The sequence below is a fragment of the Nothobranchius furzeri genome, chromosome 11 (assembly GCF_043380555.1).
Source record: "Nothobranchius furzeri strain GRZ-AD chromosome 11, NfurGRZ-RIMD1, whole genome shotgun sequence".
Lineage (NCBI taxonomy): Eukaryota > Metazoa > Chordata > Actinopteri > Cyprinodontiformes > Nothobranchiidae > Nothobranchius > Nothobranchius furzeri.
In genome coordinates this window covers 9,620,089-9,646,388 of record NC_091751.1, presented here as the reverse complement: position 1 = coordinate 9,646,388, position 26,300 = coordinate 9,620,089, and the positions used below count along the sequence as shown (strand labels likewise).

The following is a 26,300-nucleotide window of genomic DNA, read 5'->3' as shown; positions in this document are numbered from 1 at the left end:
AACTGAGGTTGTTCATTACTAAATGACTTTTACAGGAATATTGTTATTATACTATTCAACAGGTTGATCATAATAATGTGTATTAAACCCACAACCTAGCACTGAGGACAGAGGGACCTTATTTAAATTAGTACTTAATGGAAACGATACATAATGATACATAAGAGCCATGTCATACATTCAGCCTAGGAATAGTAGCATTGTGCACTATTAAAAATATACACATCAATTGCTCGAATCCCATTGTTGCAAAGTAAAACTCTAATAAAACTCTAGTCTGACATCAACAGAGAAGACTTAGTGTATGTACTACAAATACAGCATTAGGATTTCGAGTGGACCGTGCACCTTGTGAACCATCAGAGGCTTATGACGCATTATATCTTCCAGTTGCTATTAGACAAGTTATCACAATTACGTTGATTAATAAATCCAGTGTTGTAGCGACTGCAGCCAGCGCCGTCGCGCAGGACTCTAAACTGGGAGCTGGATGCTAACGACCCGTGCATGCGCCACACAAAAGGTAACTTGACTAACTACAAAACAAATATTGTGATGTAGAAAGTTGGCTCGACTGTTTGAATCAGCTGCAGCTGCGGTTTACTCACGAAGTGAATCGCACGCTTGTTAGAAGTACATTCAGAGCACTTAAAAAATACATCGCTCTCATCGAGTTCCGTCTCAGCGTTCACCGGCTGATGGGCAAGAGCGTGACATGGGATCGCCAGGAACTTACTTAAGGACTATCATCTCATTTGGCATTTACTCACGGACCCAAGAAACCAGTTCCGAAAAATGGTCGATAATTATAACTTGTCTAATAGCAACTGGAAGATATTTTGCGTCATAAGCCTCTGATGGTTCACAAGGTGCACGGTCCACTCGAAATCCTAATGCTGTATTTGTAGTACATACACTAAGTCTTCTCTGTTGATGTCAGACTAGAGTTTTATTAGAGTTTTACTTTGCAACAATGGGATTCGAGCAATTGATGTGTATATTTTTAATAGTGCACAATGCTACTATTCCTAGGCTGAATGTATGACATGGCTCTTATGTATCATTATGTATCGTTTCCATTAAGTACTAATTTAAATAAAGTCCCTCTGTCCTCAGGGCTAGGTTGTGGGTTTAATACACATTATTATGATCAACCTGTTGAATAGTATAATAACAATATTCCTGTAAAAGTCATTTAGTAATGAACAACCTCAGTTCTGTGAAAGAACATCATGTCTCTGATGTGTACACTGCAGGCCTGACCGGGGTTTGCACGCAAGGGCCTGTGTGTGTGTGTGTGTGTGTGTGTGTGTGTGTGTGTGTGTGTGTGTGTGTGTGTGTGTGTGTGTGTGTGTGTGTGTGTGTGTGTGTGTGTGAAACAAATAAAGATAAATATAGCTAGTGCGGCCACGAGCGGTCGTGCAGGGTAGAGGCTGCGCGAAAACGCCTCTAAAACAAGCGCGTGCCCACGCCAGATCCGTGGAAGCACGTAGAACTAGCAAACGTACTAGCAGAAATCAACGATCGCACACAGGTCATTGAGTGTGTACAGGGTTCGTCTGCGTGTGTGGCATTGGGCAATCTAGCGGCAACCGAGTGGCCTGAAGGCGGAACCGGCCAACCCGTCGCCCTCACCATCGTTGCGCTTCGAGATGAACTATTGCTAAAGATGATCGTCCTCGTCAACCACGGTGCTACCAGAGTTACCACGACATGCGCCTTCAAAGCGTTCTCGTTTGGGTCAGCGCCACCAGAATTGAATCGGCAAGTCAGCGGATATTACACAACTCGTAACGAAGACCCTCTCCGCGACCTCGCGGCCAGTGTGCGCAGTGTACAGCAAATGACAAACAATGTTGCGAGCGATTTATCGGAAAAACTTTGCACTGATGCGACGGTCGCCACTGCAGGTTGTGTGAGTCACGCGCAAAGTGCCATATCAAATGTGCGCAAGCTAGTGACAAGCAACTTCACCAGATCCGTAGATTCTGCATACGCTCGGATACGAATGAAAGTATCGAGAGATAACACCGACACGAGTTGCGCGACGGCGCTGGCTGCAGTCGCTACAACACTGGATTTATTAATCAACGTAATTGTGATAAGTTGTCTAATAGCAACTGGAAGATATATTGCGTCATAAGCCTCTGATGGTTCGCAAGGTGCACGGTCCACTCGAAATCCTAATGCTGTATTTGTAGTACATACACTAAGTCTTCTCTCTTGATGTCAGACTAGAGTTTTATTAGAGTTTTACTTTGCAACAATGGGATTCGAGCAATTGATGTGTATATTTTTAATAGTGCACAATGCTACTATTCCTAGGCTGAATGTATGACATGTCTCTTATGTATCATTATGTATCGTTTCCATTAAGTACTAATTTAAATAAGGTCCCTCTGTCCTCAGTGCTAGGTTGTGGGTTTAATACACATTATTATGATCAACCTGTTGAACAGTATAATAACAATATTCCTGTAAAAGTCATTTAGTAATGAACAACCTCAGTTCTGTGAAAGAACATCATGTCTCTGATGTGTACACTGCAGGCCTGACCGGGGTTTGCACGCAAGGGCCTGTGTGTGTGTGTGTGTGTGTGTGTGTGTGTGTGTGTGTGTATGTGTGTGTGTGTGTGTGTGTGTGTGTGTGTGTGTGTGTGTGTGTGTGTGTGTGTGTGTGTGTGTGTGTGTGTGAAACAAATAAAGATAAATATAGCTAGTGCGGCCACTAGTGGTCGTGCAGGGTAGAGGCTGCGCGAGAAAGCCTCTAAAAACAAGCGCGTGCCCACGCCCGATCCGTGGAAGCACGTAGACCTAGCAAACGTACTAGCAGAAATCAACGATCGCACACGGGTCATTGAGTGTGTACAGGGTTCGTCTGCGTGTGTGGCATTGGGCAATCTAGCGGCAACCAAGTGGCCTGAAGGCGGAAGCGGCCAACCTGTCGCCCTCACCATCGTTGCGCTTCGAGATGAACTATTGCTAAAGATGATCATCCTCATCAACCACGGCGCTACCAGAGTAGCTCGTAACGAAGACCCTCTCCGCGACCTCACGGCCAGTGTGCGCAGTGTACAGCAAATGACAAACGATGTTGCGAGCGATATATCGGAAAAACTTTGCACTGACGCGACGGACGCCACTGCAGGTTGTGTGAGTCTCGCGCAAAGTGCCATATCAAACGTGCGCAAGCTAGTGACAAGCAACTTCACCAGATCCGTAGATTCTGCATACGCTCAGATACGAATGAAAGTATCGAGAGATAACACCGACACGAGTTGCGCGATGGCGCTGGCTGCAGTCGCTACAACACTGGATTTATTAATAAACGTAATTGTGATCGTAATGGCGTTTCGAGTGTGCACCAGAAACTACAACCAGTACTACAGAAAACTGGCATGAGGGTCGCGGTCTAACGTTATGTTGGTGTCTCGCATCGACCGTCGACGGCCGTTTGCCAGTGGCTGAAAATGGCACAGTTGACGAAATGGAAACGCCGACCGTCGATAGTGCACTCTCGCAAGTTCCAACTGCACCATCTCAGGAGACAGACCACAGAGTCATATTAGCGGAGGGTAGATAGAAAATGCGCAAACCGCCGCAACCGCCCATATACATACTATACGAGTTCAACATAGAGTGGAGTAAGAAGTTACTACCGACTGTATTTCCAACGTGCAAGCAGCTGGTGTGTGACGCTTTACTTGAGTATCACAGAGGTTGCGATGTCCTGTGTTCCACGAGCGCATGGAAACAAGTGAACAAACTTCTACGGACCGTACTGTTAGGGTATGAGCGAGCTGTAAAATCAATACACGCTAGACACGCGGACTTTGCCGCGTTACTGGACACGCATATCGCCACAACAAAACCGGGTCAAGTGTTCGGGGCGTCACCGCGCTCGACTATACACGTCTTGGCCTACCACGAGTACATGAGCCCACAGATCCTAAGCGAGGTTGAAGCCGTTGTGTCTACCCAACGCAAATTCAGCACAGCCGTGCGCGCTAAGACAAGTCCCTCTAGACTGCTGGAAACTTTGGAAAAGTGGAAGGCTGGCATGTACGCGCTTTCTACACATCTCAACGGTATGATCGCGATACTCTCAGCCGCACAACAACTAATGGTCATGTGTTCGTAAGGTCTGATCAGGTCTGACATGACCGGTTGTCAATCGACGTCAAGCGTGCACTCACACACGGATATCCTGGCGTACAGTAAAGCGACGGCGACCTCTACGCTCACGTTGATCGCCGATGTTTCGAAGGGCAATCGAGTGTGTTGGCTGACGAAAGCTATGGTGACCGACGGTCGCGTCGACTACAATGTGCCTCATTGCGACTGGAGAGGCGTATGTGATCCTTTGCAAATCGATAACACCACTGCGGTCGAGTGCAAAGTCACGGTCGGCGGCGTGTTGTCCTTACTGTGCCCCATACAATGTGACGGTCCATGTGACGGACCGGTGTGTTACGACCCGACTAACGAAACGTACCAGGTGATAACATTGCATCCGCCCATTACAGCGGAGCGAGCGTTTCGCCACACTCCCAAACCAAGGTTAATAGTTGTAGCGCACGCCCTTTCGGACCTCGGTGCACGTGAAACACTGGCGTACACTCACAACATCACGCTCGAGACAGCTCAAGCATTAAGCGAAACAAAGGACGTGTTCAAATCCATAGAGAATATACGGTCTTTAGCGTATGCGTATATAAAGAAGGTCGATGACATTTACAGACCCGGTGGCATGGGCACCACAGTAGAACAACAAGGTGCTCTCAAGCGCACACAGATACTGGCCGCATTATCACTCGCGATGTCTATCCTGACATGCCCGTTTCTGATTTCTATGTATATTAAATTATGACAAGAGCTATGGTGGTTACGATTACACTCTGACCACGTGTCTTAGTTTCTGCTAGTGACCTATAAATACATTTGCCCACTTGCTCTCACTGCCATTAAAGCGGCTGTACCCACACGTACAACATCCAAGAAAAAAAAAGATCTCGCTGTCTGTACTGGGTGTACTCTCAGTAGTCGCAGTTGCTCAGGCCATGGTGGTACGCTCACATAACGCCTCTGAGATACGTCCCATCACACCACCTCCTACACTACTCGCATAAGAGTATTCAACACCCCCTTTGTACGAAGACAACCATTATAACGAGCACAGCACAACGCTTGCCGCACGCGAAGACAACATGCAGGAGACAACGCTACCACCTGTCGTGAGAACAACGGATTCGAGTGACAACGATCGCGACTATGACGAGCACATTACAACACCCTCTGTGCACGAAGACCAGGTGCAGGAGACAACGCTACCACCTGTCGTGAGAAACAAGAATTTGGTTAACAATGATCATCGTCGTGTCCCATTGTAAACGGGCGTGCCATCGCAAACATCGTACATGTGTGTTAACCCACCTGTATGCGACAGACTTTGTGTGTTGCATGACATCGAGATGTATTGACGTCTGTGTCAATACAGGACTCTCTATAAGCCGGGAGCTGGACGCTAACGACCCGTGCATGCGCCACACAAAAGGTATCGTACATGTGTTAACCCACATGTATGCGACAGACTTTGTGTGTTGCATGACATCGAGATGTATTGACGTCTGTGTCAATACAGGACTCTCTAAGCTGGGAGCTGGACGCTAACAACCCGTGCATGCGCCACACAAAAGGTAACTCGACTAACTACAAAACGCATGTTGTGATGTAGAAAGTTGGCTTGACTGTTTGAATCAGCTGCAGCTGCGGTTTACTCACGAAGTGAATCGCACGCTTGTTAGAAGTACATTCGGAGCACTTAAAAAATACATCGCTCTCATCGAGTTCCGTCTCAGCGTTCACCGGCTGATGGGCAAGAGCGTGACGTGGGATCGCCAGGAACTTACTTAAGGACTATCATCTCATTTGGCATTTACTCACGGACCCAAGAAACCAGTTCCGAAAAATGGTCGAGAATTATAACTTGTCTAATAGCAACTGGAAGATATGTTGTGTCATAAGCCTCTGATGGTTCACAAGGTGCACGGTCCACTCGAAATCCTAATGCTGTATTTGTAGTACATACACTAAGTCTTCTCTGTTGATGTCAGACTAGAGTTTTATTAGAGTTTTACTTTGCAACAATGGGATTCGAGCAATTGATGTGTATATTTTTAATAGTGCACAATGCTACTATTCCTAGGCTGAATGTATGACATGCCTCTTATGTATCATTATGTATCGTTTCCATTAAGTACTAATTTAAATAAAGTCCCTCTGTCCTCAGTGCTAGGTTGTGGGTTTAATACACATTATTATGATCAACCTGTTGAATAGTATAATAACAATATTCCTGTAAAAGTCATTTAGTAATGAACAACCTCAGTTCTGTGAAAGAACATCATGTCTCTGATGTGTACACTGCAGGCCTGACCGGGGTTTGCACGCAAGGGCCTGTGTGTGTGTGTGTGTGTGTGTGTGTGTGTGTGTGTGTTTGTGTGTGTGTGTGTGTGTGTGTGTGTGTGTGTGTGTGTGTGTGTGTGTGTGTGTGTGTGTATGTGTGTGTGTGTGTGTGTTAAACAAATAAAGATTAATATAGCTAGTGCGGCCACGAGCGGTCGTGCAGGGTAGAGGCTGCGCGAAAACGCCTCTAAAACAAGCGCGTGCCCACGCCCGATCCGTGGAAGCACGTAGAACTAGCAAACGTACTAGCAGAAATCAACGATCGCACACGGGTCATTGAGTGTGTACAGGGTTCATCTGCGTGTGTGGCATTGGGCAATCTAGCGGCAACCGAGTGGCCTGAAGGCGGAACCGGCCAACCCATCGCCCTCACCATCGTTGTGCTTCGAGATGAACTATTGCTAAAGATGATCGTCCTCGTCAACCACGGCGCTACCAGAGTTACCACGACATGCGCCTTCAAAGCGTTCTCGTTTGGGTCAGCGCCACCAGAATTGAATCGGCAAGTCAGCGGATATTACACAACTCGTAATGAAGACCCTCTCCGCGACCTCGCGGCCAGTGTGAGCAGTGTACAGCAAATGACAAACGATGTTGCGAGCGATATATCGGAAAAACTTTGCACTGACGCGACGGTCGCCACTGCAGGTTGTGTGAGTCTCGCGCAACGTGCCATATCAAACGTGCGCAAGCTAGTGACAAGCAACTTCACCAGATCCGTAGATTCTGCATACGCTTGGATACGAATGAAAGTATAGAGAGATAACACTGACACGAGTTGCGCGACGGCGCTGGCTGCAGTCGCTACAACACTGGATTTATTAATCAACGTAATTGTGATCGTAATGGCGTATCGAGTGTGCACCAGAAACTACAACCAGTACTACAGAAAACTGGCATGAGGGTCGCGGTCTAACGTTATGTTGGTGTCTCGCATCGACCGTCGACGGCCGTTTGCCAGCGGCTGAAAATGGCACAGTTGACGAAATGGAAACGCCGACCGTCGATAGTGCACTCTCGCAAGTTCCAACCGCACCATCTCAGGAGACAGACCACAGAGTCATATTAGCGGAGGGTAGATAGAAAATGCGCAAACCGCCGCAACCGCCCATATACATACTATACGAGTTCAACATAGAGTGGAGTAAGAAGTTACTACCGATTGTATTTCCAACGTGCAAGCAGCTGGTGTGTGACGCTTTACTTGAGTATCACAGAGGTTGCGATGTCCTGTGTTCCACGAGCGCATGGAAACAAGTGAACGAACTTCTACGGACCGTACTGTTGGGGTGTGAGCGAGCTGTAAAATCAATACACGCTAGACACGCGGACTTTGCCGCGTTACTGGACACGCATATCGCCACAACAAAACCGGGTCAAGTGTTCGGGGCGTCACCGCGCTCGACTATACACGTCTTGGCCCACCACGAGTACATGAGCCCACAAGATCCTAAGCGAGGTCAAAGCCGTTGTGTCTACCCAATGCAAATTCAGCACAGCCGTGCGCGCTAAGACAAGTCCCTCTAGACTGCTGGAAACTTTGGAAACGTGGAAGGCTGAGGTGTACGCGCTTTCTACACATCTCAACGGTATGATCGCGATACTCTCGGCCGCACAACAACTAATGGTCATGTGATCGGAAGGTCTGATCAGGTCTGACATGACCGGTTGTCAATCGACGTCGAGCGTGCACTCACACACGGATATCCTGGCGTACAGTAAAGCAACGGCGACCTCTACGCTCACGTTGATCGCCGATGTTTCGAAGGGCAATCGAGTGTGTTGGCTGACGAAAGCTATAGTGACCGACGGTCGCGTCGACTACAATGTGCCTCATTGCGACTGGAGAGGCGTATGTGATCCTTTGCAAATCGAGAACACCACCGCGGTCGAGTGCGAAGTCACGGTCGGTGGCGTGTTGTCCTTACTGTGCCCCATACAATGTGACGGTCCGTGTCACGGACCGGTGTGTTACGACCCGACTAACGAAACGTACCAGGTGATAACATTGCATCTGCCCATTACAGCGGAGCGAGGGTTTCGCCACACTCCCAAACCAAGGTTAATAGTTGTAGCGCACGCCCTTTCGTACCGCGGTGCACGCGAAACACTGGCGTACACTCACAACATCACGCTCGAGACAGCTCAAGCGTTACGCGAAACAAAGGACGTGTTCAAATCCATAGAGAATATACGGTCTTTAGCGTATGCGTATATAAAGAAGGTCGATGACATTTACAGACCCGGCGGCGTGGGCACCACAGTAGAACAACAAGGTGCTCTCAAGCGCACACAGATACTGGCCGCATTATCACTCGCGAAGTCTATCCTGACATGCCCGTTTCTGATTTCTATGTATATTAAATTATGACAAGAGCTACGGTGGTTACGATTACACTCTGACCACGTGCCTTAGTTTCTGCTAGTGACCTATAAATACATTTGACCACTTGCTCTCACTGCCATTAAAGCGGCTGTACCCACACGTACAACACCCAAGAAAAAAAATTATCTCGCTGTCTGTACTGGGTGTACTCTCAGTAGTCGCAGTTGCTCAGGCCATGGTGGTACGCTCACATAACGCCTCTGAGATACGTCCCATCACACCACCTCCTAGACTACTCGCGAAGGAGTATTCAACACCCCCTTTGTACGAAGACAACCATTATAACTGTTGGGGTTATTAGGAGCGAACAATTCGTAAGCTTTAACTTACTTTTGGATTCTTCAATAAATTCTGTAAATATGGAACTATTTACTGATTTATTAATTAATTAAGATATTCTTAGATATCTTCGGGGCACCACCCTTTAATTAGAAAGGGAAATGAATCCAAAACTCTTATCAGTCTTTCTTGAAGTTCGTAGAATCCTTGGAGCAGAGACTTCTCTTCGACACAACAAAGCTACTGGACACAAAAATCTGAATTTTATAACATTTAATTAACAATTTGTCAAATGAATAAACAGTGGAAGAGATGAATAATAACCGTGTGATATGATTGAAGATGGATGTGTTTGCATGTGATGGAGGATGTATGAATGGGGTCCTTTGTTCTCACAAAGGAGTAGTGTGTGTGTGTGTGTGTGTGTGTGTGTGTGTGCGTGTGTATGATTCAAAATGGAGTCTTGAATACAAGATGGCTGACCCCTTTGTCTGGCTAAAGTGTGGGTGGCAACTTGCACTTTAACTTCCAAAGCACTTAGAATCAGTAGTAACTTAACCTTAAATCACTCAAAACATTTCAAAAGATCATGAAACAACACAAAAGATTAATCACAAATTAATATCTTTTAGTTTCAGCCTGGCCATGACAGAAACCATTTTAAGATACCAAACAATGATCAATAAGCAGTTTATTCTTTCAAAATGACCCGACGGACGTGTTTGGGACGAAAGAGGAAAACACGAAGCTACTTTTTAAGCAATAGCGCGGTTTTATTGCTTATTCTGGGCTATAGAGTTAACGGAAGAAGAAGGAGAGAGAGAAAGAGATGAGTTGCTGATCACCAGAAGAGCGAGGCGTCCCTCCCTCTTTGATTTGACGGTTCTCCGTGTTTCTCCGCAGCTTTCGGCGTCATCCGTCGATTTGATGCTTTCTCCGTTGTTTGGCGTTCACGAGTGTTTCTCCACGGGCTGGACAGAGACAGCAAAGTTTCTTTCTGTGCTGAGTTATAACTTACAGCGTGCTTGATGGAGTTGTTGCTTTCCTCCGCAGTTCTGTGTCCTCAAACATCAGCTGGAGGGGAGCAGAAACGAGCAGATCTGATGGGCTTGCAGTTTAGTTTCCAGCAGTTCCGTGGGCTCAACTTGGGCACTTAAGAGCTTCCGCGTGCTCAATTTGTCGGAGCGTTGACAAGCGTGTCCTTACCGCCAGGTATCCTGGGCAAAAGAACGAGGATTCTTTGTCTCTGCTGAAGATTTATGGTCTTAGTTCGCGGGAAAAGCTCCACGGCTTCCCGCACATGCGCAGAACGTGTTTCTGGTACTAGGCGGTGACGTCATCACAATGCTTCCGTGTGCAAAGCATCATGGGAAATGAAGTTTCTTGGCGCTGATGTGATTATTTGCTTTTCAGAGCAATTTAAGCACAGTCATTTTGGAGAAAATCACTGCATAGTAATTTCCTCATGAGGTCAGACCCTCAACATTCCCCCTTTTGGTTTCGGGGATCGCGCCCAAAGCTCGATCGTCGGAAGCACAGATGGGTTTGTTCCTCATGAACGTAGGTCGACTTGATTGTCGGAAGCACAGATGGGTTTGTCCCTTAGGACGTTGGTCTCCTTGGACGCCTTTGTCTTTGGTCTTTGTCTTGGATCCTGGCGCCTATGGTCTTTGATCCTGGTCAGGCACAAAGAGGATAGGAAACGGGATAGTCCCCAACGCGCATAACGAGAAGAAGCCACTCACGCAGGTGGTACGCAATGATGATGTCGTCCATGCGAGAGGTAGTAGTGTAGAAGGAGGAAGGTCGGTGGGCGGTTAACTCCACGAGTGGACACAAAGGCATCTCACCGCCGGCCATACAGTTCAGTTTATGGATCACGCGGTGATGTACGAGGTCCATAGTTCGCAAACGCGCATTGACCTATGTGGTCCCAAGATTCCCCCCTTTTTGGTCCAAAGGGCAGATCAGGACAGTCTTTGGGCTAAAACAAGGACCATAAACTAAGAGGTACTACAATGTGCTGGTGCGTCAGACAGAGTCATTGACAGACTGAGCTGGGCCGGCACATAACCACTAGTTAATATGTGACCAAGTAAGAAACAAAAATACAGACAACCCCAAAAAAAAAAAAACATATAACATCCAAGAAAATTCATAGCAACCTTGAGGTCTCATAAAATACATTCTTAGGTCATACAGTCAGTGTGTAGCTTATAAAGAATGTGACATACTGCAACACTCAGATAAATATGTGAGGTAGACTAAAATGAGAACTACTCTTAGGTTTACAGAATAATAAAGAAAATGTTGCTCACCCCCTTTAGACAGGTGTGGTACATTCACGCTTGGAGTCTCCCCGAACGCGGTTACGAGGCACACCGTAGGTGAGCAAGTGCTTCTTATCTTGGAGTTTCTTAACACGCCTGTAGGCGGAATAAGCAATCACGGCCGTGATGAGCCATCCCATCCCCAGGGCGACCAATGTGCAGATTAAGGTGGTATAATCTGTGTCAATGTAGCGTCTTGGGCGTCAAAGTAAGTTCACGCGGGTTTTGTGTGAACTTAACAAATTTGGTTCCTTCAATCAGTAATTGTTGGTCAATTTCTAAATCGATGGTAAAGTTATAACCCTGGAAAGCGTCCATGATCTCAATCTCCGAATCATGCTGTTCGAGGTTGAGGTGATGGAGTGCCAGGTTTTTAGTTCAAAGTGGAAATGCCTACCGTCCTTTCAAATACCAATGTTCAGCATCGACTTAAACCTATAGATGTGAGTTGTCACAATTATGGGAACATGTAACAGGAAACCGAGTTCTAATTTTTTCCAACGTGAATGGGCATTGCACTACTTAGGCTGTACGCTAGGTGGATTTGTGAAAGGTGCACAGTAGAGGGGTAGCAGCTGTCAAGCTATCTTTGAGCAGGTCCAGTGGTACCAAGTACGGGGAAATACGACTTTCAACCAAGCTGTCCAGCGTGGAACTTACTTCCCTGAGCAGGTCCTGCATCAAATCTCTCACCACTCATGTGTACACAATATCCTGATGTATGGTTTCAGACAAAGTCTTGATTGCACGTAGAGATTCATTAATCAGAGCAGAATGTAGGTTGACAGTTACAAGAGTACCCTGTAAGGTTTTAGTAAGTACTTCCTGTTAGCGTTCTAGGAGGAGTTTCTCTTGGTTAGTGAAAATGACGGCGGGGGGCGGCTTGGTTCTTTGTCGGTTAGTACATGTTAGTGGGTTAAACGTGCACTTTCCCCCCTTTTCCATTTCCATGCATAGAACTATGTAGCGACTACGTCTACCTCCTGCGGGGAGTCTGGTCTCTGTACCCGCGGGGATGGTTTGACGTAGGGTTTGATTTGGTTTGCATGCACCCATTTGTAGACAGGCTCCTGTCTCGCTTTGGTGATGCGTAACCTGTATGCAACTGGAGAGAGTTTTGCCACGATCTCAAATGGTCCTGACCAGCAGGGCAGGAACTTCTTAGCTTTGCGTGCCGGTTGGGCGAACCGAAAGTAGAATACTTTGTCACCCACCTCGTATTCGCGGCTGGTTGTCTTTTGGTCGTAGTAGGCTTTAGCGCCTTCTACGTTGGTCTCCAGTTTCTTCTGAGCGTGCGCGAACGTAGCTCTGAGGTGTGTTTTCAAGTCTGCCACATACTGATGAGCGGTATAGGCAGTGGCAACACTGACATCCTCTGGGTGATACAGGAGGTGCAGTGGTAGAGTCATCAGTCTGCCGGTCATCATCTCAAAGGGCGTAACCCCCGTGGATCGCTGGGGAGTAGACCGTATGGCCATCAGGACCAGAGGGAGCTTAACGTCCCAGTCCTTCCCAGTGGAGCAGACATACTTTTTGAGCATAGAGACGACCGTGCGGTTCATCCGTTCGACCTGTCCGGATGACTGTGGGTGATAGGGGAGGTGGAATCTCACTTCCACTCCCAGAAGTTCAAACAGGGACGTCATTACACTGGATGTGAAATGAGTTCCCCGGTCAGAGTCAATGCAGAGTGGAAGTCCCCGTCGACTGAAAACGTGGTTAATCAGCAGTACAGCGGTTGTGACGGCTGTATCGTTTGGCGCTGGAAGGCACTCAACCCACTTTGTGAAACTGCAAGTTACAGTTAGCATATATTTGTTTCCTCTTGCCGATTTGGGAACCGGTCCAACCCAGTCGATCTGCAGGTGGGACCAAGGGAAGGTTATTCCCCTGCGTTGCAGTGGTGCTCTAGCAAGCGGCTGGGAGGATTGAAACTGGGCACAGATGAGGCAGCCTTGGACATAGCTGTGTACGTCCTTGGACATCGACGGCCAATAAGCTACTTCTGTCAGTGACGCGAGGGTAGCTTTTGCTCTGCGGTGACCTCCAACCGGAGTGTCGTGGGCGTAGGCAAGCATCACTCCTCTGTGGTCGAGTGGAACAACCCAGCGCGGCGGGCTGTGGTCGTCACGCATGTAAACTAACAAATCGTTTTGTAGTTTCAGATGCGTGAGTTGACGATGCAGGGTTACCAAATCTCGACTTGCGCCAGTAGGTGGTGACGGTTGTTCAGGCATCGGTCCCTTTTGGAGAAGCTCGCGGATGAGCTTCAGGTCAGGATCTTGTTCCTGCATGGTGACTAGGTCCGCGTCCTGTGGTTGTCTGCCTAGAAACACGGGTACCCCAACGGTCCGAGGTTCGTCTGCCTGTTTAGCATGTCGACGAGTAATCGCGCAGACCTCGTGAACGGCCTTGGGTGGAAGCCACTCGTCTTTGAATTCCCAACAGGTTCCCTGGTCAGCACCGAGCTTAGCAAGGCGGTCAGCTTCGTCATTACCATCTTTCTCCGGACCTATGGTCCTGGAGTGACCTTTGACCTTTTTCCAGTAGACCATTATGCCTTTCTCAGTGGTGAGCAGATCACACGCTAGGAATAACTCCGAGTGTTTCACGTCTCTGTTCCTGGCGTTTTTCATGTGGTTCTCCTTCCACATGGGGAAGTGAGAGATGAAGCTGTGTCTAGCGTAGTTTGAATCTGAGCAAAGGACGATTTGAGTGATGTCCAAGGCTGCCGCCTGCTGGAGGGTTATCAACACTGCAGCAATTTCGGCGTACTGACTAGACTTTTGGCCCAACCGGTAGTGATTTGGTTGCTTAGTGTCACAGTCCACCCAAACGACTCCAACCCCAGCACGGAGCTGGCCTTCGTGAAGGTAGGCGCATCCGTCAGTGTAAACCTTCGGAAGCCCTTGGCAAACATTCTCATCAAAGTAGCGATGATTGGATGCGGTTGGGTAGACTGCGGCAGGTGTGTCCAGGGGGCCCCTGACGGAGTCAGAGTCACAGTGCTGGCAGCCTGCTAGCCCTTGTCCTAGCGCTAGCTTGGTGTTCTGACCATACTTGACCTCAATGTTGTATCCTTGGAGCACCATCATCCACGTCGCAATGCGGCTGTTTGACACTCTTCCTTCGCGCAGACGCTGGCTGTTTAGGAAGGTGACGGGCTGATGACACGTTTCAATGATCACTTTCTGTCCACCGATGTAACTACGAAAGTGTTCGACGGCCCAGACTGTAGAGAGGAGAGCTCTCTCGCAGTCTGAGAACTGGAGTTCCACCTTGCTCAGAGGCTTGCTGGCGTATGCCACAACTCTCATGTCCCTATCGTGTTTTTGCTTCAAAGCAGCGCTCAGGCAGTGAGAGGAGAAAGTAGCCTCTATGTAGAACTCTTTATCCTTGTCTGGGTAAGCCAGACAGGGTGCGGACGCCAACTTCTGTTTTAGGAACTGGAAGGAGAGTTCTTGGGGTCTGTCCCACACGAAAGGTGTGTCGTTCCGAAGCAGCTCAGTGAGGGGCCTCGCTGTTTCAGCGTACTCCTCAATGAACTGTCTGGAGTAGTTGCAGACTCCGAGGAAGCTCCTGAGTTCAGTCAGATTAGCTGGGGCTTTGATGTCCTGAATGGCTCTAATGCGTCCCGCTTGGGGCTCGACTCCATTAGGGCCAACCAGCAGTCCAACATACTCCACTTTGGTTCGACACCACTGTCCCTTGAGAATCGCCAATTTAGCTCCGGCGTCAGCGAGCTGTTGCAGCACGTGACGGAGTTCGGCCAGGTGCTCCTCGAAGGTTCGACTCCTCATCAAGATGTCATCGACATATATGAGGTTCCCTCTGGAAGCAGCATCTGACATGGCTTTGTGGAGGAAGATGTTGAACTCGGCAGGTGAGTTAGATTAGCCAAAGGGGCAGCGGTTCCAAGTATATTGGCGATTTCCAAAGGAGAAAGCCAGTTTATACTGGTCCGCCGGCTCAACCTTCATGGTCCAGAAGCCGTTGGCTACGTCAACCGTAGAGAAGAAACGAGCATCTCTGACTCTGGCTTGCTCCTGATCTAAATGGATCATAGGCCACCTGGAGAGAGGTACTTGTTTGTTCAGTGCACGATAGTCTATGGTGAGACGCCATTTCCCAGTCGGTTTCAGAACCGGCCAGATGGGAGAGTTGTAAGTGGAGTTACACTCTCTGATGATGTTTTTCTCCTTCAGCTGATCGAGGATCTCCTGGATCGACTCATAAGCAGCGAGGGGAATCTTGTACTGACGTACAAAAGTAGGAGGGGCATTCGGGTTCGTCGGAATGCGAACCGTGTGCAGGTTTGTGAGTCCACAGTCCAGGGAGTCCCTGGATAAGATGGACTGAAACTCATAGAACAGGCTTCTAAGCGCTGCTCTCTGCTCCTCTGACTCCAGCGCATCCGCTTTGTCAAGCTGCTGGCTGACTTCGGCCTCGAAGCCGTCATAAGGTTCAGAGGAGGAGGGTCTCTGGTGTTCCGGGCTTTCAACCGGTGACTCAGAGGGTTGAGTATTTATTGCAAAAACCGTTAGACACTGACCGCTGTCAGTTTCTAAGGTTGCACTGCAAATGGGTTCCTTAGGAAGGGCTTCATGCCGCTTGATGGTAATCATTTGTGAAGGGAAAGTACTGAATGTGTCTGCACCAACCTGTCTGTCGTTCAAGAACAACGGAAGTTGTCCGATCACGGGGACTGAAAGTTCAAAGTCATGGAATGAGCTATCTATCAGCATGCCCAAGGGCTTTCCTGCCGGCATGTGGATAGGACTCTGGGTCGGATTTTCGACCAACAAGTACGCAGAACGATTGTTCAGCTCCAAGAGTGGCGTGCCACAGACGGCTAAGTTGAGCTCCAAGAAGTGTGGTGATGGCTGGAAGAAGGCCTGGGTGCCTGGCAGCTTCTGATGCTTCATCAGGGTCAGACGAACAGGCACTCCTTTGACCTGTGGGGGCAGAACCGTGCTGGCCTCAACCACTGCACGGCAGGCCTGTGGAATGGTCTGACCGGACAGCAAGTGTTCAGGGCCTTCTGAGCGAGGCTCAGAGGAAGGTGTGGCCCGGGCCCAAAGGACTTGATTGCAAGTGTCCAGCTGGGCACCTAGTCGAACCAGCAGATCTGCTCCAATGAGTGCAGGTGGATCAAGCTGTGGTATGATGCTGAATGTATGTGTGTTCTGTCTTGCTCCAAGTTGGATAGTCAGAGAGCAGACCTCTGGCGCTTTCAGGAGCCTCTGCGGCCAAGTAGGTGACAAGAGCCGATGGCTACGTGTCACACTGACCAGAAGGGGGTCCTTCTGACGCAGGTGTTCAAACGTCTGCTGGCTGATGGCTGACTTTTCAGACCAAAGAGCAAGGCGAGCATCTGAGATGTGGGTGCAGTTGATGGTAGGACCACCAACTATGTGTGGTGCATATGGCTGCAGGCTGACGTTCTTCAGCGAGCAGAGAAAAGATGAATGTGTGCGGAACGGAGTTCCAGGAGCGGTTTCATGCCTTTGCAGGCGGTCATCGTCTGTGGGAGCCGTAGGGAGGGGCATGACCTTGGAACAAGGGTTTTGCGGCTCACTTATGCTGACTTCAAGAATGGAGGATGGTCGGCTGCTATCTGGGTTCCAGGGCTTAGGTGTGTCCACCTGGGCCCACAGTTGACCCTTCTGGCAGTCGATGAGGGGAGCTAGACGTTCAAGCAGGTCCTGACCAATGAGAAGTGGTTCAGTGTCTAGCTGGCAGACATAAAACGGGTGAACCAGAGTCATGTCTTGGAAGGTGATGTCCAGCCACGCCCGGTGAGTGATACACTCCCGGGTCTGGGTGTAGCTGGTGATTTTCAGGTCACAAGGTTCAACCTGGACTGGTTTCCCGAGCGACCGCATGGTGTCAGACACGCGATGGAACAATGTGGAGCACATCAGGGTGATTTCTGAGCCGGTATCCAGCAGAGCATCAACCTGTATGCACCCACCTACGTTGGTGCTACAGTACAAACGGCGAGCATGATCATGGTTTGTTAAGTCACCAAGGAACTTCAGAAATTTAGCATCAGGTTTCTCTCAGGGGGTAGATTTCAGGAGACTCCTGTGATCTACCAGTAGTGTTCCCCCAGCTGATCAGGTAGGTCCTGGCCACGCTGGGAGGTTGAGCCACGCCTAGTCATGCGGACGTTGGCTCTGGGTCTGGCTTCTTAGAAGCAGACTTTGGTGCAGGGGTCTCATCTGCAGATCTCAGCTGTTCCTTCTGTTTAGCTAGGAACTGCTGAAACATCTCCTGGAGGTCGGCTTTGGTCAAGTACTCACCTGCGGACTTGTGTTCGGGACCTACCTGTGGGCGGCGCTCCTTAAACCTTCCACTGTTCCGACCTGCCTGCCGTTGGTTTTGGTTGGGCCACTTCCTGTCTGATTGTCCAGACCTAGGCGGCCAATCAGCACCCCCCTTCCCCTGTTGAGGAGATTGGGACTGCTTTCGTGGTTTAGCAGGTCTAGGTTTAGCAGATTTTGGCTTAGTGGGTGGAGCTTCTGTGCCTTCGAGCTCCAAACGCGGCTCGGTGTCGGGAGCTAGGTGCATGACGCGGTGATGTGCGTCAGGCTTTTGGGGCTTTCCGCCAGCTTCCCAAGCCTGTTGAGCGTATCTCCTAATCTCCTGAGTTGTCAGTTTTTTCATCCGACAATACATTGAGACTTCGGAGCGAACACACTCGTGCAGGTTGTGAATGAACAGGGATCTGAAGGCAGGGTCTTCCTCGAGCCCAGGGCCGTTTCGACCTTGGAAATAAGCACTTTTGAGTCGGCGATAATTCTCTCTGGGGGGTTCGTTCCTCCCGTGTTTGATGGAGAAGGCCCCCATTGTAGCTGACGCAGAGTCTGCATACGTGGCGTATTCATCCCTCAACGCTCGGCAGAGCGAGGAGTACCGATCTCGAATGTCAGGTGGTAGAGTTTCCATGAAACCGTGCACCGTTCTAGATGTGGTTTTCCAAATTAGCTTGAGCTTTTCCCTTGAAGAAGGTGCTGGAAGATCAAGCAGACAACGTTCTATCTCCCTGAGATAATCGTCAACGTTGGATTCATTGGTGTTAGGATCAAAGCGTTCTATGTCTTTAGCTAGCGATTCAATTTGACGTACACGGAGCCCTGACTCACGGTACGGCGCGTCATCCTCTGACTCTGACCCACGGTCTGTCTCAGAGAGCGCTGGATATCGCTGGTGTGCTCTGGGCTCCCAATGTTGACTCCTGGGGCCCAAATCGGGGTCCGGCATGCTGTGACGGGCTGCTGGCACGTCACGGGGGTGTCCTGGGAGGTCCTCCTCCCGGGGCACGTCGGCGTAGTGCAGCCTGCGTCTTTCAACTGGGGCTTCTGCGTAATACACTTTGTCCGGATACGGACTGGCGTATGATGCTTTGTCCTGCAGCTGGTTACCGGCATGCCGAATACCGGAGTAGCTAGGATGGGTGGATGGTTGAGGTGCAGGTTGGGGTGCATAACCCCAATCGGCACCTTGCACCCTTCGTGGACTGGGGGAGCGGTCTAAATAGAGGTGCCGCTCAGCTGGTCGACTTCTCACAGATTGAGAACACCGTGAAGATGAGGGTGGTGGTCCAACCTGGGGTTCGAGGGCGAATTGCCCTCGGCCCCTAGATGGTCCTGAATGCCCTATAGTGTGTGTAGGGAAAAGGGCCGAAGGTTGGGACAGATAAGCTTCGTCTCTCCCCTGCGGCATGCGTCCGTCCAGAGAGTCAAGGTGTTTCCCCCCTTCCCACTGTCTGTTGTCATCAGCAGAAGGGGGCGGGGTCTTCTCCCCATCTTCCCCAGAATCGGTGCGGGTGTCGTCGTCCTCCTCATCCTTCAGACTTCCATTTCGCTGTTTTTCAGCTAGCATACTCTGGAGGTTCAAGATCTCTCGATCATGTTGGAGTCCTTTCTGATAGAGGATCAGGGCTAACTTAGCCAAGTGAACCTGGATTGGTTTAGTACCATCCGGGTTTTCTATTTGATCAAGTACAGCGTCAAGCTGTTCTTCAGTGACATCCCTAGAAGGGTAGTCGGGTTCTCAAGCAACCGCGACCAGTTTGGACAAAAATTGTCCAGAAAGTAGGCCAGGTTCATAGTCGTGGGCCGCAGCGCCACCTGGTTGCTGGGAGTTGGTCAGTTCACTACTCTGTCCCTCCATTTTAACAACCGAACCAAAATAGCCTAGTAGAGCTTCTGCAGATAGCTCAAACTGCACCTTTTGGGCAGCAACTGCTAGCTTTGTAGCAGAAAAACACTAAATTAACCTTTGTGCGCACAGGTTTTAGCGTTTTAAGATTGCACGGAATGCCGTGACTGACGCTTAAAATACTATTCCTTTCAGTATTTTAGCAAAAGCTGGTGCGTTGCCATAGCAACGTCTTACAACACTTGCAGTGTTAAATATGCTAGTTATTCCTTCAGAATATTAGCAAACAGGGTGTTATCAGTCTTTGAGTGAAGGTTTCAGTTAGTTATAATAGCCACTGTGAGTTAAAGTCGCTAAATTAGCAGTTAATTTTAGCCTAAAAGGGTTAGTCAGAATTACTTACACGCTGCACCTTTAATGAGGAACTGAATTTTAACCTAAAAGGTTAGCCAGAATTAATTACACGTTGCACCTTTAAGGAAAAACTGAATTTTAACCTAAAAGGTTAGCCAGAATTAATTACACGTTGCACCTTTAAGGAAAAGCTGAATTTTAACCTAAAAGGTTAACCAGAATTAATTTACACGTTGCACCTTTAAAGAAGCACTGAGTTACTGGTGAGAGTTCGATGCAGCTTCCTGCTCAGCGAAATCAGCACCACTCTGTTGCTGGTTCAAGGCTGAACAACGGATTATTTTTAATTCAAGCTCTTTGGATTTATTTGTTTGTTTGTGCCGGATAGAAATCTCTGTGTATCCAAGCCTCACACGGGGCACCAATAAAATGTTGGGGTTATTAGGAGCGAACAATTCGTAAGCTTTAACTTACTTTTGGATTCTTCAATAAATTCTGTAAATATGGAACTATTTACTGATTTATTAATTAATTAAGATATTCTTAGATATCTTTGGGGCACCACCCTTTAATTAGAAAGGGAAATGAATCCAAAACTCTTATCAGTCTTTCTTGAAGTTCGTAGAATCCTTGGAGCAGAGACTTCTCTTCGACACAACAAAGCTACTGGACACAAAAATCTGAATTTTATAACATTTAATTAACAATTTGTCAAATGAATAAACAGTGGAATAGATGAATAATAACCGTGTGATATGATTGAAGATGGATGTGTTTGCATGTGATGGAGGATGTATGAATGAGGTCCTTTGTTCTCACAAAGGAGTAGTGTGTGTGTGTGTGTGTGTGTGTGTGTGTGTGTGTGTGTGTGTGTGTGTGTGTGCGTGTGTATGGATTCAAAATGGAGTCTTGAATACAAGATGGCTGACCCCTTTGTCTGGCTAAAGTGTGGGTGGCAACTTGCACTTTAACTTCCAAAGCACTTAGAATCAGTAGTAACTTAACCTTAAATCACTCAAAACATTTCAAAAGATCATGAAACAACACAAAAGATTAATCACAAATTAATATCTTTTAGTTTCAGCCTGGCCATGACAGAAACCATTTTAAGATACCAAACAATGATCAATAAGCAGTTTATTCTTTCAAAATGACCCGACGGACGTGTTTGGGACGAAAGAGGAAAACACGAAGCTACTTTTTAAGCAATAGCGCGGTTTTATTGCTTATTCTGGACTATAGAGTTAACGGAAGAAGAAGGAGAGAGAGAAAGAGATGAGTTGCTGATCACCAGAAGAGCGAGGCGTCCCTCCCTCTTTGATTTGACGGTTCTCCGTGTTTCTCCGCAGCTTTCGGCGTCGTCCGTCGGTTTGATGCTTTCTCCGTTGTTTGGCGTTCACGAGTGTTTCTCCACGGGCTGGACAGAGACAGCAAAGTTTCTTTCTGTGCTGAGTTATAACTTACAGCGTGCTTGATGGAGTTGTTGCTTTCCTCCGCAGTTCTGTGTCCTCAAACATCAGCTGGAGGGGAGCAGAAACGAGCAGATCTGATGGGCTTGCAGTTTAGTTTCCAGCAGTTCCGTGGGCTCAACTTGGGCACTTAAGAGCTTCCGCGTGCTCAATTTGTCGGAGCGTTGACAAGCGTGTCCTTACCGCCAGGTATCCTGGGCAAAAGAACGAGGATTCTTTGTCTCTGCTGAAGATTTATGGTCTTAGTTCGCGGGAAAAGCTCCACGGCTTCCCGCACATGCGCAGAACGTGTTTCTGGTACTAGGCGGTGACGTCATCACAATGCTTCCGTGTGCAAAGCATCATGGGAAATGAAGTTTCTTGGCGCTGATGTGATTATTTGCTTTTCAGAGCAATTTAAGCACAGTCATTTTGGAGAAAATCACTGCATAGTAATTTCCTCATGAGGTCAGACCCTCAACATAACGAGCACAGCACAACGCTTGCCGCACGCGAAGACAACATGCAGGAGACAACGCTACCACCTGTCGTGAGAACAACGGATTCGAGTGACAACGATCGCGACTATGACGAGCACATTACAACACCCTCTGTGCACTAGGACAAGGTGCAGGAGACAACGCTACCACCTGTCGTGAGAAACAAGAGTTTGGTTAACAATGATCATCGTCGTGTCCCATTGTAAACGGGCGCGCCATTGCACACATCGTACATGTTTGTTAACCCACCTGTATGCGACAGACTTTGTGTGTTGCATGACATCGAGATGTATTGACGTCTGTGTCAATACAGGACTCTCTATAAGCCGGGAGCTGGACGCTAACGGCCCGTGCATGCGCCACACAAAAGGTATCGTACATGTGTTAACCCACCTGGTTGCGACAGACTTTGTGTGTTGCATGACATCGAGATGTATTGACGTCTGTGTCAATACAGGACTCTCTAAGCTGGGAGCTGGACGCTAACGACCCGTGCATGCGCCACACAAAAGGTAACTCGACTAACTACAAAACGAATATTGTGATGTAGAAGGTTGGTTCGACTGTTTGAATCAGCTGCAGCTGCGGTTTACTCACGAAGTGAATCGCACGCTTGTTAGAAGTACATTCGGAGCACTTAAAAAATACATCGCTCTCATCGAGTTCCGTCTCAGCGTTCACCGGCTGATGGGCAAGAGCGTGACATGGGATCGCCAGGAACTTACTTAAGGACTATCATCTCATTTGGCATTTACTCACGGACCCAAGAAACCAGTTCCGAAAAATGGTCGAGAATTATAACTTGTCTAATAGCAACTGGAAGATATGTTGCGTCATAAGCCTCTGATGGTTCACAAGGTGCACGGTCCACTCGAAATCCTAATGCTGTATTTGTAGTACATACACTAAGTCTTCTCTGTTGATGTCAGACTAGAGTTTTATTAGAGTTTTACTTTGCAACAATGGGATTCGAGCAATTGATGTGTATATTTTTAATAGTGCACAATGCTACTATTCCTAGGCTGAATGTATGACATGGCTCTTATGTATCATTATGTATCGTTTCCATTAAGTACTAATTTAAATAAAGTCCCTCTGTCCTCAGTAGTAGGTTGTGGGTTTAATACACATTATTATGATCAACCTGTTGAATAGTATAATAACAATATTCCTGTAAAAGTCATTTAGTAATGAACAACCTCAGTTCTGTGAAAGAACATCATGTCTCTGATGTGTACACTGCAGGCCTGACCGGGGTTTGCACGCAAGGGCCTGTGTGTGTGTGTGTGTGTGTGTGTGTGTGTGTGTGTGTGTGTGTGTGTGTGTTTGTGTGTGTGTGTGTGTGTGTGTGTGTTTGTGTTTGTGTGTGTGTGTGTGTGTGTGTGAAACAAATAAAGATAAATATAGCTAGTGCGGCCACGAGCGGTCGTGCAGGGTAGAGGCTGCGCGAAAACGCCTCTAAAACAAGGGCGTGCCCGCTCTACTTGTTCGACGAACTCAGCAGGTTCTCCAACAATAGGGTCGGCGTGATCGTGTCCTTACCACATGTCAACACTGGGTCTTACAGAGGGCCTCCAGGAGAGAGGCCCAAGCAAGACGCGCCCCGAGGAGCATCTTGCCACATGTCACCTCTGGGTCTGACTGAGCGCCTCCAGGAGAGAGGCCCAAGCAAGACGCGCCCCGAGGAGCGTCTTGTCACATGTCAACACTGGGTCTGACTGAGCGCCTCCAGGAGAGAAGCCCCAGCAAGACGTGCCCCGAGGAGCGTCTTGCCACATGTCAGCACTCGGTCTGGTTGAGCGCCTCCAGGAGAGAGGCCCAAGCAAGATGTGCCCCGAGGAGCGTCTTGCCACATGTCAACAATGGGTCTGACTGAGGGCCTCCAGGAGAGAAGCCCAAGCAAGATGCGCCCCGAGGAGCGTCTTGCCACATGTCAGCACTCGGTCTGACTGAGTGCCTCCAGGAGAGAGGCCCAAGCAAGATGCGCCCAGAGGAGCGTCTTGCCACATGTCAACAATAGGTCTGACTGAGGGCCTCCAGGAGAGAATCCCAAGCAAGAGCCGCCCAGCGGAGCGTCTTGCCACATATCAGCACTCGGTCTGACTGAGCGCCTCCAGGAGAGAGGCCCAAGCAAGACGCGCCCCGAGGAGCGTCTTGCCACATGTCAACGAAGGGTCTGACTGAGGGCCTCCAGGAGAGAAGCCCAAGCAAGACGCGCCCCGAGGAGCGTCTTGCCACATGTCAACACTGGGTCTGACTGAGCGCCTCCAGGAGAGAGGCCCAAGCAAGAAACGCCAAAAGAGCCTCTTGACACATGTCAACACTGGGTCTGACTGATCGCGTCCCCAGGAGAGAGGCCCAAGCAAGACGCGCCCCGAGGAGTTTCTTGCCACATGTCAGCACTAGGTCTGACTGAGCGCCTCCAGGAGAGAGGCCCAAGCAAGACGCGCCCCGAGGAGCGTCTTGCCACATGTCACCTCTGGGTCTGACTGAGCACCTCCAGGAGAGAGGCCCAAGCAAGACGCGCCCCGAGGAGCGTCTTGTCACATGTCAACACTGGGTCTGACTGAGCGCCTCCAAGAGAGAGGCCCAAGCAAGAAACGCCCGAGGAGCGTCTTGACACATGTCAACACTGGGTCTGACTGATCGCCTCCCCAGGAGAGAGGCCCAAGCAAGACGCGCCCTGAGGAGCGTCTTGCCACATGTCAACACTGGGTCTGACTGAGTGCCTCCATGAGAGAAGCACCAGCAAGACGCGCCCCGAGGAGCGTCTTGCCACATGTCAGCACTCGGTCTGACTGAGCGCCTCCAGGAGAGAGGCCCAAGCAAGAAGCGCCCCAAGGAGCGTCTTGCCACATGTCAACACTGGGTCTGAGTGAGCGCCTCCAGGAGAGAGGCCCAATCAAGACACTCCTGGAGGAGCGTTTTGCCACATGTCAACAATGGGTCTGACTGAGGGCCTCCAGGAGAGAAGCCCAAGCAAGACGCGCCCCGAGGAGCATCTTGCCACATGTCAGCACTCGGTCTTACTGAATGCCTCCAGGAGAGAGGCCCAAATGAGACGCGCCCCGAGGAGCGTCTTGCCACATGTCAACAATGGATCTGACTGACGGCCTCCAGGAGAGAAGCCCAAGCAAGACGCGCCCCGAGGAGCTTCTTGCCACATGTCAGCACTCGGTCTGACTGAGCGCCTCCAGGAGAGAGGCCCAAGCAAGACGTGCCCCGCGGAGCGTCTTGCCACATGTCAACACTGGGTAAGACTGAGCGCCTCCAGGAGAGAGGCCCAAGCAAGACGCGCCCCGAGGGGCGTCTTGCCACATGTGAACACTGGGTCTGACTGAGCGCCTCCAGGAGAGAGTCCCAAGCAAGACGCGCCCGGAGGAGCGTCTTGCCACATGTCAGCACTCGGTCTGACTGAGCGCCTCCAGGAGAGAGGCCCAAGCAAGACCCGCCCCGAGGAGCATCTTGACACATGTCTCCTCTGGGTCTGACTGAGTGCCTCCAGGAGAGAGGCCCAAGCAAGACGTGCCCCGAGGAGCGTCTTGCCACATGTCAACACTGGGTCTGACTGAGTGCCTCCATGAGAGAAGCCCCAGCAAGACGCGCCCCGAGGAGCATCTTGCCACATGTCAACACTGGGTCTGACTGAGAACCTCCAGGAGAGAGGCCCAAGCAAGACGCGCCCCGAGGAGCGTCTTGCCACCTGTCAACACTGGGTCTGACTGAGCGCCTCCAGGAGAGAGGCCCAAGCAAGACGCGCCCCGAGGAGCGTCTTGTCACATGTCACTACTCGGTCTGACTGAGCGCCTCCAGGAGAGAGGCCCAGGCAAGACGTGCCCCGAGGAGCGTCTTGCCACATGTCAACAATGGGTCTGACTGAGGGCCTCCAGGAGAGAAGCCCAAGCAAGAAGCGCCCCGAGGAGCGTCTTGCCACATGTCAACACTGGGTCTGACTGAGCGCCTCCAGGAGAGAGGCCCAAGCAAGACAAGCCCCGAGGAGCGTCTTGAAACATGTCAACACTGGGTCTGACTGAGGGCCTCCATGACAGAAGCCCAAGCAAGACGCGCCCCGAGGAGAGTCTTGCCACATGTCAACACTCGGCCTGACAGAGGGCATCCAGGAGAGAGGCCCAAGCAATACGCGCCCCGAGGAGCGTCTTGCCACATGTGAACAATGGGTCTGACTGAGGGCCTCCATGAGAGAAGGCAAGCAAGACGCGCCCCGAGGAGTGTCTTGCCACATGTCAACACTGTGTCTGACTGAGCGCCTCCAGGAGAGAGGCCCAAGCAAGATGCGCCCCGAGGAGCGTCTTGCCACGTGTCAACACTGGGTCTGACTTAGCGCCTCCAGGAGAGAGGCCCAAGCAAGATGC

At 49.6% G+C, this 26,300-nt stretch overlaps 3 protein-coding genes across 3 annotated transcripts in view; 2 read left to right on the top strand and 1 right to left on the bottom strand.

Moving 5' to 3' along the window:
• Positions 1–17,738, top strand: part of LOC139073237 (uncharacterized) — a 70,945-nt gene extending 53,207 nt beyond the window's left edge. The window contains exon 2 of the mRNA XM_070556200.1: positions 17,690–17,738. The gene's annotated coding sequence lies outside the window, so the exon portion shown is untranslated. The remainder of the gene's footprint in view (positions 1–17,689) is intronic.
• Positions 1–19,457, bottom strand: part of LOC139073236 (uncharacterized) — a 70,141-nt gene extending 50,684 nt beyond the window's left edge. The window contains exon 1 of the mRNA XM_070556199.1: positions 17,731–19,457. Coding sequence (XP_070412300.1) covers positions 17,731–19,346 — 1,616 coding nt within the window. The 5' untranslated portion in view covers positions 19,347–19,457. The remainder of the gene's footprint in view (positions 1–17,730) is intronic.
• Positions 1–26,300, top strand: part of LOC139073232 (uncharacterized) — an 831,732-nt gene that overhangs the window by 54,937 nt on the left and 750,495 nt on the right. The window lies entirely within an intron of this gene.